This window comes from Bidens hawaiensis, unplaced genomic scaffold, assembly GCF_021521415.1.
Source record: "Bidens hawaiensis isolate Kalapana, Puna unplaced genomic scaffold, B.hawaiensis_p1.1 tig00034193_1, whole genome shotgun sequence".
In the NCBI taxonomy this organism is placed as follows: Eukaryota; Viridiplantae; Streptophyta; class Magnoliopsida; order Asterales; family Asteraceae; genus Bidens; species Bidens hawaiensis.
The window spans coordinates 1-13,376 of NW_027495898.1; the positions used below are offsets into that span (position 1 = coordinate 1).

The window sequence follows — 13,376 nt, forward strand, 5'->3', positions numbered from 1 at the left end:
ATTTGCACAAAACACACTTAGACTTTTTAAAATGCCCCCAAATTTCATATGTGATCAAAATATACCAAATCTGAGTTTCCAACCAAATTTCATAATTTTTAAGCATTTTAACTATTTTTCCCAATTCGGTAATAAATTCGCCAAATATTCTCGGATGGTCGAAAAATTACCAAATTTGAACAGGGACTCAATGACATGGTCCCTGATATCCCTGAAAAATTTCAAGACCTAACAATATGCACATCACAACCTTAACCTAAACAGCCCGTAAACGAGTGTTTCGGCATTATCTTAGCGGTTTTGGTTCGTTTCCGTCTTTCTAATCAACTTTTCAAGCTCTTGTGCTCCTATGTAGGCTAGATACAAGTCCTATATCACAAACCAAGCAATTTTTCATCAACATAACAACCCTTTAAATAGGGTTTCGGCTAGTGCACAAAAACGAACTTTTGAACCGTAAAAATGCCGTTTCAACCCTCTAATCCGTGTTTATGGCCACAAAAACTATCAAACCAGGTTCCTTACCATGTGTATGATCAAAACATGTTTATGGACCATTTTTAGGATTTTTACATGGTAGGAATGATTTTTGGCAATTAAATCATGTTTAAATGGTATAAAACTTAATTAAAATGGATTAAAAATAGTAAAACTAATCAAAATACCTAATTTTCTTCTTGAGTTTGCTGGAGAAGAAGAAGTCCAGAAGTTCTTTCACAAATTTTGATGTAAAAAATATCTCATTTGTATATATATATATATAAAAGGTTACTTAAGGGGGGGGGGGGAACCTTGCGGACGAAAGTCCTTATTGGGCCCCATTGGGCTTATTTTGGGCCCATTAACTGAGTTTACAAGCCCAAATGCGAAAGCCCGGTTCCAAATTTCTTTCGGGTTAGGTTTTTGACGCGAAAAACATATCGGGTGCGTTAAACAGTGCGAAAACGAGTGTTTTTCGGCTAGTTTTGTGTAAATTTATAAAAACCTACTATACGTTTGTAAAAATCAAAAATATTTTCATGGATCGCTTAAAACATTTCAAGTAAGTGTTTGGTAAGTCTTTTTCGGCTTAACGGATGATACAATACTTGGTTTGTTATTATCTTTCGCGTTTAAATCTATAGCGGGTAGTTAAACGAGCATGTTTTCGTTTAACTTATTCACTATCGAACTAAGGCCATATTACTAATATATTAGCTTATATTAAACGTATATCGCTTATAGATGGCCCCCCCGGGATATCTGGGTCATAACCAGACCCGTTCGGTTAATCGTTAGATCGATACATAATACGCGTTTATTTGCTTAATCGATAAATACGTACTAAGGTGTACCTTGTTTTGACTCAATTGTCACAATAATAGTTAGAAAATAGCAAAAAGTATAAAACTTATATTTAGTAAAAAAAATATTCATATGAATTAAAAGTGTGAAAATATAAAAAAGCCCCTCAAAGTTGTATTAACTAACGGTTAGTGGATGACGTTAGTGGGTTGGACTAAAACTGATAGTTAATTGAAACTATTGTACCATAAAAACCTAAAATAAATTAATGGACGAAAATTGATAATTTTAAGAAACCATAAGGATTAAAACCGAAGTTCTCTCTTATTTAAATAAATACTATCTACAAAGACTATAATTAACTCATATATATAACGGTTTGAAAAAAACGAAGATATATAAAAGAGTATTAAAGGTTCTACTAACTGTAAGAATAATGTTTATTTTCACACAGCTTTAAGAAAACATATTTGTAATAAAGAACAAATGCTTATAAAATACATATTTGAAGACCAATACTTAATTATTTTTATTAAAAACCACCATAATCATTCTTTTTAAGTATTTCAGTTTTTTTTTCATATTAAAGTATAAACATAGATGCAAATAAAATGACATTGTTATATGGATATTAATACCGATAACAAAAAAATACTAGATAAAAGGAGAGTATTCGCAAATGAACGAGTATAAATATACAGTAAAAATATCTTTTTTTTTCAAACTAATGTGAATGAAAACTTGATTTTAGTACAAAAGAAATAGAAAAAATAAATAAATGTATCAACTTTTAAAACTGTCTCATGTAATGAGACAATTTTAAAAATAAATTTAGAATATTACTGTTGGCATGAAAGCATCTGTTAAAATTAATATTACATTAATTCAACACAAAAAAAAAGTGAAAAAGAAAATGGAAAAAGCCATTATTTAGAGTTTAAACTGTATTTTTTTTAATTCAGTATTTTTTTTGGTTTGTCTAATGTTTAAGGAGAGACGCAATTAAAACAATAATTAATAAGAGAGAGAGAGAGAGTCCACAAATTAAAAGTAATTAGTATCCTATACAAGGGTGTAAGAGCATTCCTACCCATCCTCTAAATTTATGTAAGTAGGGTTTGTAAATTATAGGGTGAGGTTATAAGTGGTTGTGAGTGTAAATTATAGGGTGGAGAGAGAAAATGTAGTGATTTTTTGTAAATTTAAGGAAAAGGTAGTGATTTTTTTGTAAATTATAGGGTGGAGAGAGAAAACTGTAATGAAAAAGAGAGAAAAGGCATTATTTAATTGAACAGGAGAGAGAAATATAGTGTTTTTTAGTGTAATTATATAATATATATGGATATAGGGATAGGGAACGGGATGAGAATGCTCTAAGAGCATTCTCAGTCCATTCTCCATCTTCATATCTATAATTTAGAGCATTCTCAGTCCATTATCCATCTTCATATCTATAATTACACTAAAAACATTATATTTTTTCTCTCATTTTTAATTAAATAATATATTTTTATACTTTTATCATTATTTTTTCTCTCTCCTTCACTCACAACCACTTTAAAAAACATTATAAAATTATAGAGGTGAACAGTGTGTTTCTCCAAATTTAACCATAAACAATAACATTTTCTCTCTCCTCCTCTCACAACCATTTTTAACCATCTTTAAAATATGAACTCCCTCACATAATTTAGAGAACCCACCGGGAATGCTCTAAATGGTAAATAGAACGGGTGTAGTTAGAAAAACCCTATTAATTTGGGTCAAATTATTTCATAAAGGGAGACAAAAATGAGAATGATGAGAAGAATTTATAGTCACACAAAAAATTTTAAATTAAATAAATAAAATATCATAACTCAAAATTTAAAAAAACAAAAAAAGTGAAAACGCAAAAATGTTTTCACCGTCTTCCTTGTTAATAATAATAATAATAATAATAATAATAATAATAATAATAATAAAAACTCGAAAAAGACACAATGTTAAGTGAAAAAGACCATTGTGTTTTTTGTTTATTATTGTGTTTTATGTTTATTATCGTCATTGATTGTGTCTTTTTTCCTTGACATTGTGTCTTTTTTTTTGATATTGTGTTATATTACTCAACATTGTGTTATATTTTGTTCGGAATTGTGTTATATTTTGCGATTTGTTGTGTCTTTTTTTAGTTATAATTGTGTCTTTTGTTTATTTTCGTCATTGTGTCTTTTGTCTCTGTATTGTGTCTTTTCAGAGAGTTTTTTTTTTTGGAACGAGAATGACGAGTGAAACATTTTTGGTTTTTAAACTTTTTTGTTTTTTATTTATATTTTGAGTTATGATTTTTTTTATTAATTTTTTGAAATTTTTTTATGATTTTTTGTGTGACCACAAATACTTTTCACATTTCTTATTTTTGTCTCCCTTTATATTTTAACTTTTTTTATTAAGTTTTTATTTTATTGTAACTTGTGTTGGCATCTTTCAAACTCTTTTTACTTATTTTTCTTTGAAAGGACAACCCTTTTGTTCGTTATGTAGGCATGTGATTTATAGTCTTGTCTAATTGGTTTGGAGCAAATTGCGTATTTTATTTTGAGTCACGAGTTTTGGCTATGCATTGTCGAGAACACCACTGACTCTTTTACACTACTAAGTATAATAAGACAGTTCTTTCTAGAGGAAGTAGGTAATCGAGATACACTGATCATAGGATAAAAAACAATACTCATTATTTATAATAAGCATTTAATAGGATACTTGAAACTTTTTTTTTAAATTATCATCAGCATCTATTCAGCATATAATTAATCAACTAGGGTGATATACAATGTAGTAAGTAAACTGTTGGAAAATGAAGAATCACAAACGAACAAACAACCTATGGGACAAACTTTTGTTATATTGGTTGGTATCCTATCAATGTCGTGGGGTAAGCCTTATCAGTTACCACTCATATAAATTATGATTTTAACTTTATTATATTTTACAAGAAAATTTCAATAGTTTTGGTTTATTGCATTTACATAATCAACTTTAAATTAATAATTGTAATATAGCTATCTAATTTGATTCTCATAGTTCTCTACTTAAAACTGGTTTTCTTTTAATGTCTCCCGTACTTACCGACTCTTGTTTCTTTCTTTTATTGCTATTTGAACCTCTCGATACCATTAATCTAAGGGTAAATTTCATCAAGATAAAGTAACATGTTATTTTTTTGGATTTTTTTTTTCCTGTAAAAGTTCTTAACATGTTTTTGCACATAAAAACCCAACAAATGTTATGTTTTTTTTCTCTTATAAAAATCCCTGATATTTTTCATATGCTAAAACAACATACTTTACGTTTTTATCTTAAAAGTCCCTTAACATATTAAATCTGAAAAAATAAATCTCATAACCATAATGGATTAGTTATGAAAACAATATAAAACAAATTGCATTATACGGTAAAAATAATGTTTATAACTTTTTAATGTTTTTAAATTTATACAAACCATTTTATATGTCTTTAGTTTTTTATTTTACTTTTAAGTTACATCATCCATGCTAATGTATTTATATTAAAATAACGATTTTAAAAGATTTATTTTTTAATGCATGAGCGTGGATGACATAGCCCAAAATAAAATATCAAATATAACATAGTTTGTATATATGCAAACACGTTAAAAAACAAATTATTTTATCGTTGTTATAATGTGACTTGTTGAATATTGTTTTCATGATTTCAGCCGATCCTAATTAAACATTATTTTATTTTTTCAAATTAAATTTATTAAGGGACTTTTATGATAAAAAAAAATATGTTGTTTTTTAATATAAAAAATATTGTTAAGTAACTTTTATAGAAAAAATAAAGCAAGTTTGTTGGTTTTTTATGTGCAAGAAATTTGTTAAGAGACTTACGAAAAAAATTTTGTTTGTTTTTACGGTATATGCCTTTAATTTGATTACATTTTTTTTAAATGGCAAATTTCTTTATTCGTTGTCGTTTGTGAGAGTTGAACATAATACCTCCCCCACTCCCAAACTCAAATACTTAGGCTATGTGTAATGGATGGCCTATAAAATTGGACGATTTTTGACATATGACGCCTAGTCAGCAAATGAGAGATTTTTGTTTTAAGAGTGTAGTGGTATTGTAACCCAATGTGTGTGTGTGTGTGTGTGTCTCACACACATACTAAATGTGATAATAATATTCAAAGAAACAACCGAGCGAAAATCCCCCCCCCCCCCTCTTATCGTCGGGGTGTTCCTCCAAAAATTTGGCTAATCGCTTCATTTGTAGCCCCACTATACACATCCTTAAAGGTTTTTCTTTTACCAATTGACCACCACCTCATTGGTTTTGATTACAATTTATAGTAATGAAGAAATGTGTTAATGTTACAAAAGAATATTATATCAACAAACGATATGAACAGCAAGTTAATTGAGACAATGTAACCAACTGTTTCCACAAATGTCGCAACAAACTTCTAGTGTAACATGCTGGATACCACTACCAACTTCTATACCAATGATTAGATTACCCAATTTACAAACACTACAAGTCAAAAACAACAATATTTCACAAAACAGTTTTATTAACAATAACCACTTCTAACAGAAAAAGAAACCCAAAGATCAAATAAAAACATTCAATTCAAACATATGATAAATCACAGCACTTAATGTACCCACTTCACAAAGAGAGTATGTAAAGTGTAGTAAATCCAAACTATCTACTGAGTGTCCCATACACAAAGATGACAACATTAGCAAAAACATGCAATGATGGCATACTAGGTGTTTTAGCAGGAGAATCCCATCAAATCTAGAGAAGTTGTGAAAATAGACAGTATTAGCCTTCTCTTTCTTCACCATTGAAATGATCTTGTTGACCAAGAGTCAAATATTAATCAGACTCATCTTCAGATGTTACTGCTGACTCATCACCATCATCATCCTCATCCTCATCATCAACAATCTTGTCCGGTTTAGTAGTCGAAAGCAGCTTTGACAAAGCAGCAGACTTACACGCCCTTTTTGATCTAACACTCGCGACAACAGGATTAACAGAAACAACAGTATTATTATAAGAAGTCTCATCTTCGTCTTCCTCCGAGGAAGATGACTCTTTTTCCTGTCGAGCCCGTCTCCTCCCCCGCACAGGCCGGGTGGACCGGGGTATTGGTGTGGGCTCCACTTCAAAAGATGACTCGCCATCATCAATGTTCACTTGTACATCCAACTTCTCTGTTAAGAAATTGCTACATGAGGCTAAAGATAACAAAATATAAAACATAAATTATGTTCTTTTAAAAAGAGTTACCTAATAAAAGTTTGGCTTGTTCTTGCTGCAATGGTTCATCTGGGGATGTGTCACATGCCTTAAGATGCTCATGCATTTGCTTCATTTCTTTTATAATATCTTTATCTGCAGATACGGCTTCAGTGACACGATTTATAAGCCGCCTCAGTAACTTTACAGCCACTTGTTTGGTTTGTTTAAAATGAAGCGATACAAGTATTTTACAAATAGCTGAAACATAAGTTTTCTCTGCAGCTGTTTTCTTCTTCTGAAAACTCAAAATCTATAACGCATGACAAAAAGGTAATTCAACAAGATGAATTAGATAACAATGAAATATTATTAAATGTGCTAACGACTTTATAGAGTACCTCGGCTGCAATATGTATAGCAAGCTCTTCTTCTCCATAATCAGAGTCGTTTTGGTCAGCCAACTTGTTTTCATTTTGGTCAACCTCTTTTGGATATAACGGAGCTTGTAACATTTGCAACATAAATCGAGAAGCTTGGATTGCACGCTTGCGCATGTTGGATATAACTACGGTTGATCCACCTGGAGTACCATTGATTCCAGGCCACATTGAACGCATGACAGGAATAAACGTCTTGCTTATACATTTCTGTACATGTTTAAAAAATGCGTACTTAAGATACTAGAAAATATAGGGACTATAAGAGAAGAAATAAAACGGTAAAAACTTTATTTACCTTGTGATTCACTGAGAGAGATGGATAATGCTCAAAGAACACAGACAGGCACTGCTTTAGCCTAATCATACACAAAGAAACTAAATAAAGTAAAACTTATTTTTAAAGTAATATTGATAAGTCACATTAAAAAAGGTTAAAAACCTCTGTAACTCGGAAGCTCCGCTGCTGAAATAAAGCTTGACCAGCTTGGTCAACAGTGTAGGATGTGACAAAACAGAAACTGTTGGATAATTCTCACTCAAAAGAAGGATTTTTGCAAATCCTTCTGCTAGAACCCCATGAACCGACTCGTTTTCATCAGCATCAACCGGATGACCAAAATCGCTTCGGTCAAACCCTGCATAGAGCAGGTCAACTAACTCTATATCCATGTCATCATTTGTATCACTCCAACTAACAGGATGAATAGTTTTGTCATTGTCTTTAAATTGTGATGACAGATCCCGGTTCATTGCTTTGTCAACTTCCTGGGGCCCATGCCACATGGCAAGATCCATCAAAGCTTTAGTAGCCATGCTACTAACTAAACCCGGTCCTTTAATAAACAAAAGCCTTAACCGTTTTACTAGATCTTCACTTAAAACTCTTTCCAGTATTCCAAACAGTCCTAAGCATCTGATAGCAGCTCTTTGAACATCCAAGTGAATATGTTTGGCCTGCATAATTAATTTAATAAAAACAATATATGTGTGTGTGTGTGTGTGTGTGTGTGTGTGTGAATAACTGCAACAATAGCTGGCAAGGGAAAACGTATACATACCCCTGGAAGTAGTAAAGAGTGCAGTAACTCAGCAGGTTCAATTGAGCTCCTGTGCATCCAACGTAAAGATTTTGTGTGTTCTAAAACCAGACCGACAACCGAAAGACAATGCATCCAGTCCAAGAAGTCTGCTGTTCTTTCTCTACAAGGTTGTGCCAGCTCAGCAACAACAGATAAAACTACTTGCTCAAATTCGCCTTGTGTGGCGTGTACTTTTTTAGCTAATCCTGAAACTGCATCAGCCCAGTCACGTTCACCACCTAGACTAATCCCGTCTCCGATAACAACTTTGTTCCCATCATCATCTACCTCATGCTGAAGAGGGCTTTTTAGTAATTCTACCACAAAGACTGCAGCAACCTTACGGTTTGTAGCATCTGAGAAGTCAAGCATTGACCCGAGCAAAAGAAGTTGGCGAGCTGAGAACCGACTAGCTTGTCCTGAAATAACCAGAGTTAGATTACTGTACAAGGTTAAACAACGTTGTTAGGCCTGTAAGAAAACCAATAAACACGAACGGAGCATGTTCGTGTTCGCTCATTTAACTTTAACAGAAAAATCGATCAAACACGAACAATTAAGCAAACTGAGTTTTCTTGCTCGTGTTTGTGTCCGTTCATTAAGAAAATGAATATGGCCCTGTTCTTTTATGTTCACCAATAGTATAAACGAATGGTTCACAAACATAAGCAAATGAACATAACTGAGCATGACCATTAAAAGTAAAAAAGGAATATCAATATGTTATTGTGTTTGGCTGTTCAATAGCCAATTCCATTTCCATTTCGGTTCATTTTGGTATGCTGGGAAGATGAAGAGATGAACTTTGGAATTCAGTTACAGAAAAAGTCAGCAAAAAACTTTTGGGTTTGAAAAAATGCCCGCCCTATTAGGTCAAGCTGGTTTCACGGGGCGATATGAAAACGAGTATATCTTTCTTGTAGTGCCTTCCATTTGAGCCTAAAAACATAATAAGCTAGACAAAATTGTAACAGGTTGTAATTTTATTTCATAAAACTAAACTCGGTTGTAAACTTGTAATGAGTGATAATTTAATTTCATAGAACTAGAGTAAATAGTAATAGACGTAAAAAAATTAAATGAATATATAAACGAACGAACACATAACAACCGCAAACAAACCTCCATGGGCATAAATGAGAAAATCGTTTGTTCATGTTTGTTCGTTTATTAAATATACAAGCATAAATGATCTCCCCAAACCCAACGAACGGGTCACTAAACATTCAGTTCGTTTACAGGCCTATATGTTGTTATCTTACCAGCAACAATATGAGCTTTAACCAACTCAATGTACTCAGAAACTGATTCCGGAAGAATCTTTTCCAAAAGATCGTTACTATCAGAAGCTTCTGATGCATATACTGCAGCTTCAGTGCCTGATGTCATGGCAGCATCAGAACCCTTTGCCTGTATTCACCACGAATGAATGCATTAATGATTACTTTTGCATATATCAAACATAACCCCTTAATTGCACTTTTAAAAACTAATAAGCAAATTGTAATTACGTACCTGTGCTTCTGCCTGTAAATGCTTGCATAAAGTCCTCAAATACAAAGCAACTTCTGGATCCACTAGTTGGGTATCGCACCCTATAATACGCAATATTCACATTCAGAAACCATTGTGAGATATATACTGTAACTAGTATAGACTGACCTTCAGTTGTATTGTTGTCTGATGATATAAATTGTTTGATACTTTGACCAGCATGCAACTTAACCAGTCCCGCCTTCAAAAGTGCCTCCATAACAGACTCCCCAATGGATTCATATGTTTCAACATCAAGAAACTTGAGAAGCTCAATCGGGTCTCCATTGCAGGACTTCATAAGCCACTCCTCTTTCATTAACCTAATGCACTCTTTGGTTACAGCTGCAGAACGGTCAGAAAGTCCTCTCTGGAGTATAATTGTCCTCTGCTTAATGCTGTTAAACTCAAGAACAGTTAATATGTTAAAAAGTAGAAAGATAAAACAATAAAATTCTAGTTCTTGTTATATAAATTATAAAACATTACCTCAGACTCTGAAGAGGGAATTTACTGGCTAAAACAGAATAAGCTGTTTTGCGCACCGATTCGCTCACATCCAGTGTGCAATTAATAATTGCAGTGGATGTTGCATTAGAGGGTGGTAAAGATAGCAGTATGGTTTTACGAACATCCTGCAAATGTCAAAGAATTCAGTCAAGAATTGAAAAATGTAACAGGTGTTTAAAAATATTATTACGGAAGGGATGAATGGAGGAACTCACTGGATTCTGTTCTATAGGTAATGTTTCAAGTAATAGATCAAGTATGTCACTATTCTCTGCGTCATTTGCAAAACGTGATAAAGCCCTGACTGAAAACGTGCGGATTAGTGGAACCTTGTCACCCACCCGCACCTTAATGCAGTCAATCACCTCATCCCACAACTCATCGCTGACTTCTGCATCGTCTGGCAATCGCATTATGATCTAACAGTAAATAATTCATAAATAGAAAACGGTTAAACATTGAGATAAAAATTGACACTGATGCATTTAAAAAAGATACTGATAGAGGAACAAACATGCCTTTTTAAGACAAATAGCTTGCCTTATTAACAGAATTATTATACCCTTTAAGAGTAGTTTCTACATTAAGCACAACACTCCGAGTACGATTTCATCTCCAATATTATATTCTATTATAATGTAGTACTTATTCGATTGTGCCAAATTACTCTTAGGAGTTTAGATCATAGTTGTTAAAAGCCATTGCCTCTTGCGCCTAGGCCCATTTTCCAGCCAAGGCGAGGCGAGGCGAGGCAATTGCGCTTTAAGTCGAGGCAATTGTGCTTTAATTCTCCAGGTGATGGTTCAGGCGCAGATTTTAAATTCTCTAAATTATGGCAAGATTCCAGCCAGATTTCTACTTTTATAGAAGCAAAACTACTTTTCTACACTAATACACTATTATTTTAGAACTTTTGATACTAATTAGAGTATATTAAATGTTATATAATAGGTTTACAATAGTATCATTTTTCTAATACATAATATATTTTTAATCTTTTTTAATTGTGCGCTTTCTTTTCGCAGGCCCTCGCTTCTTTTGCATCTTGCGCCTAGGCCACGGGTGAGGCCTGTGCGCCTTGAGCGCACCTAGCACCTTTGATATCTAAACTTTAAATATACTGCTAAAAAATGTCGACAATACACTTTAGCTGCAGGTTTGATATTGTTAAATGAAACTAAATTACACACATAGCTCACTAACAAAGAATGATACTACAACCGGCTAGCAATCACTAAATTAAGATCTCCAAAACTCATGCCATGGTTTAATTCTTAACCTGAGATGGAGAATAAAAATCTCCCTAAATTTCTCCAGAGCACCTAACTGTTAAAATTAAACGGAACACGATTTGGTAACAATCTAATATTCCAAAATTTAGGTACACCCTAGCTAAGTAGCCGTTAATTTCTTCTAAATTAGTCAGCACGCAAATAGTATTTTCATTCAATTCCAAAGCATCAGCAACAAAGGCCATTAATAAGAACAATTAACCAGCATAATTCAAAAATGTCAACAGAATATAATCAAATACCTCCGAAATGATCTGGCAAGCCCTAAACCTAGCAGTTCTGTTAGCCGCAGCCGTACCGGTGATGAGAAACCGCATAAACCGTTGGAAAAACGCATCGCAGTCTTCGGAACAGTTCGGATCGCGTAAGCCGACGAAAACAGCAACGAACTGAACAATTCGTTCGACGGAAGCGGTACGGCGGTGGAAAGTGAAGACAGGAGTTAGGGTTTTGGAGAAGGCGGTGAAGAATTGAGGGGATGAACGGAGAGTTGAGAGTTCTTTGAGTTTGCGGATGTGTGATGCTCGAGATCCTTTAGCTTCGTCGAAAACCTTAGCGATTTTCTGTATCAGAAGGTTATCTTCGAGAACTTCGACGGCCATGGCTGAAGCGTGCTTCTGGTTCCGTGTGTGATTTGGTATTTGAAATGGATGATAGCGGGAAATGAAAACGTTTCAAACTATACGCTGGACTAAACGAGTATTATAGAGTGTATATGACTCGTATCGTATAGGTGTAGAGTCAAGTCATTTTTGGTAAGAGAGTGCCCGGTTTTATTTATTTGTATCGTATAGCACCTATACGAGTCGTATAGGGCTATACGGCTCGTATAGAGTCTGTTTGACTTGTATAGGGTTGTTTTTTTTAGATTACTTAAAATTACAAAATATTAAAAATAACATCCAAGTTGGTTACAAAATATAAACACGTAATTTAAAAGTAAATGTTTTGCTCTATACATAACAACCTACGAACAAAATGAGTGTTTTTGGATATGTCTTTTTTTTCGCTACTTTCTTGATTTGAAGTCTAAAATTGGGTTTAAATTTTGAGTTTTTTTAGTCAGTTTGGTATCTTGTCTATTGTTTTAAATACTTTTGAGGTTGACATGAATTTATGGTTAAATATTTGTGTACTCATTTAATTTAATTGCAATTTTTGTTTCAAAATGACTAATTTTATCACAAGTGTCTAGATAACTTTAAAAAAAATTGAAGAAAAAGAAGGGACAAGCTATATATATGCCTATATGAACACCACTGATTTTATCACAGGTGTCTAGACAACTTTGTTTATATGTAACCAAGGGATTGACTTGAAAAAAAAAATTGAAGAAGGGACAAGCTATATGCCTATATGAACATCCTTGACATACTATACATATTATGCGCGCGCCACTGGTATGTCATACGACCTATATAATAGTTTTCATATATCATAAGGCTTGTGTAGTTCAAAAAATGTTATACGGGTCTGCATAATATGTGGAAAGCCCGTATGATATGCCTTTATCAGACATATCTGACAGTGATGTGTTTTGCTTTGTTGGTAGTGATGCATGTATAGTATCAGCCTATTTAATTTAACATGAGAGAAAAAAAACAGTGATATTTAATGTAATTTTGTATTTAAAAATAAAAAAAGAGATGGGAATGCTCTTATAACATGAAAAATTCTTAACTTTAAAGGTATTATTACTAATTAATTTATTTATCAAACTTTTTTTTTTGCACCAACACATAACATTCCCGTCATTCCTTTCGATATATCTATATGTGTATATATATCATACAATTATATTAAAAATTAATATATTTTTTCTCTTCTATTTAATTAAATAATATTTTTTTATGTTTTTATAATTATATGTTCTATCTCTTTCACTCGCAACCACTTTCAGAAAATATTAAGAAAATATACGGTAGGGTTGTTCACGAACCGAGCCGAACCGAGCGAAGGCTTGCTCGTTGTTTGGCTCGTTT

At 32.9% G+C, this 13,376-nt stretch overlaps 1 protein-coding gene across 1 annotated transcript; it reads right to left on the reverse strand.

Moving 5' to 3' along the window:
- Nucleotides 1-6,171: 6,171 nt before the first annotated feature.
- LOC143585867 (uncharacterized) lies at nucleotides 6,172-12,009 on the reverse strand. The gene is made up of 12 exons (XM_077067548.1): nucleotides 11,637-12,009; nucleotides 10,318-10,521; nucleotides 10,082-10,227; nucleotides 9,722-9,990; nucleotides 9,575-9,654; nucleotides 9,322-9,469; nucleotides 8,039-8,478; nucleotides 7,420-7,934; nucleotides 7,276-7,336; nucleotides 6,939-7,187; nucleotides 6,589-6,850; nucleotides 6,172-6,512 (listed from the first exon to the last, which is right to left on the reverse strand). Exons 1-12 carry the CDS (start codon nucleotides 11,994-11,996, stop codon nucleotides 6,172-6,174), a joined length of 3,075 nt encoding a protein of 1,024 aa, XP_076923663.1. The 5' UTR covers nucleotides 11,997-12,009.
- Between the last annotated feature and the right edge of the window lie 1,367 nt (nucleotides 12,010-13,376).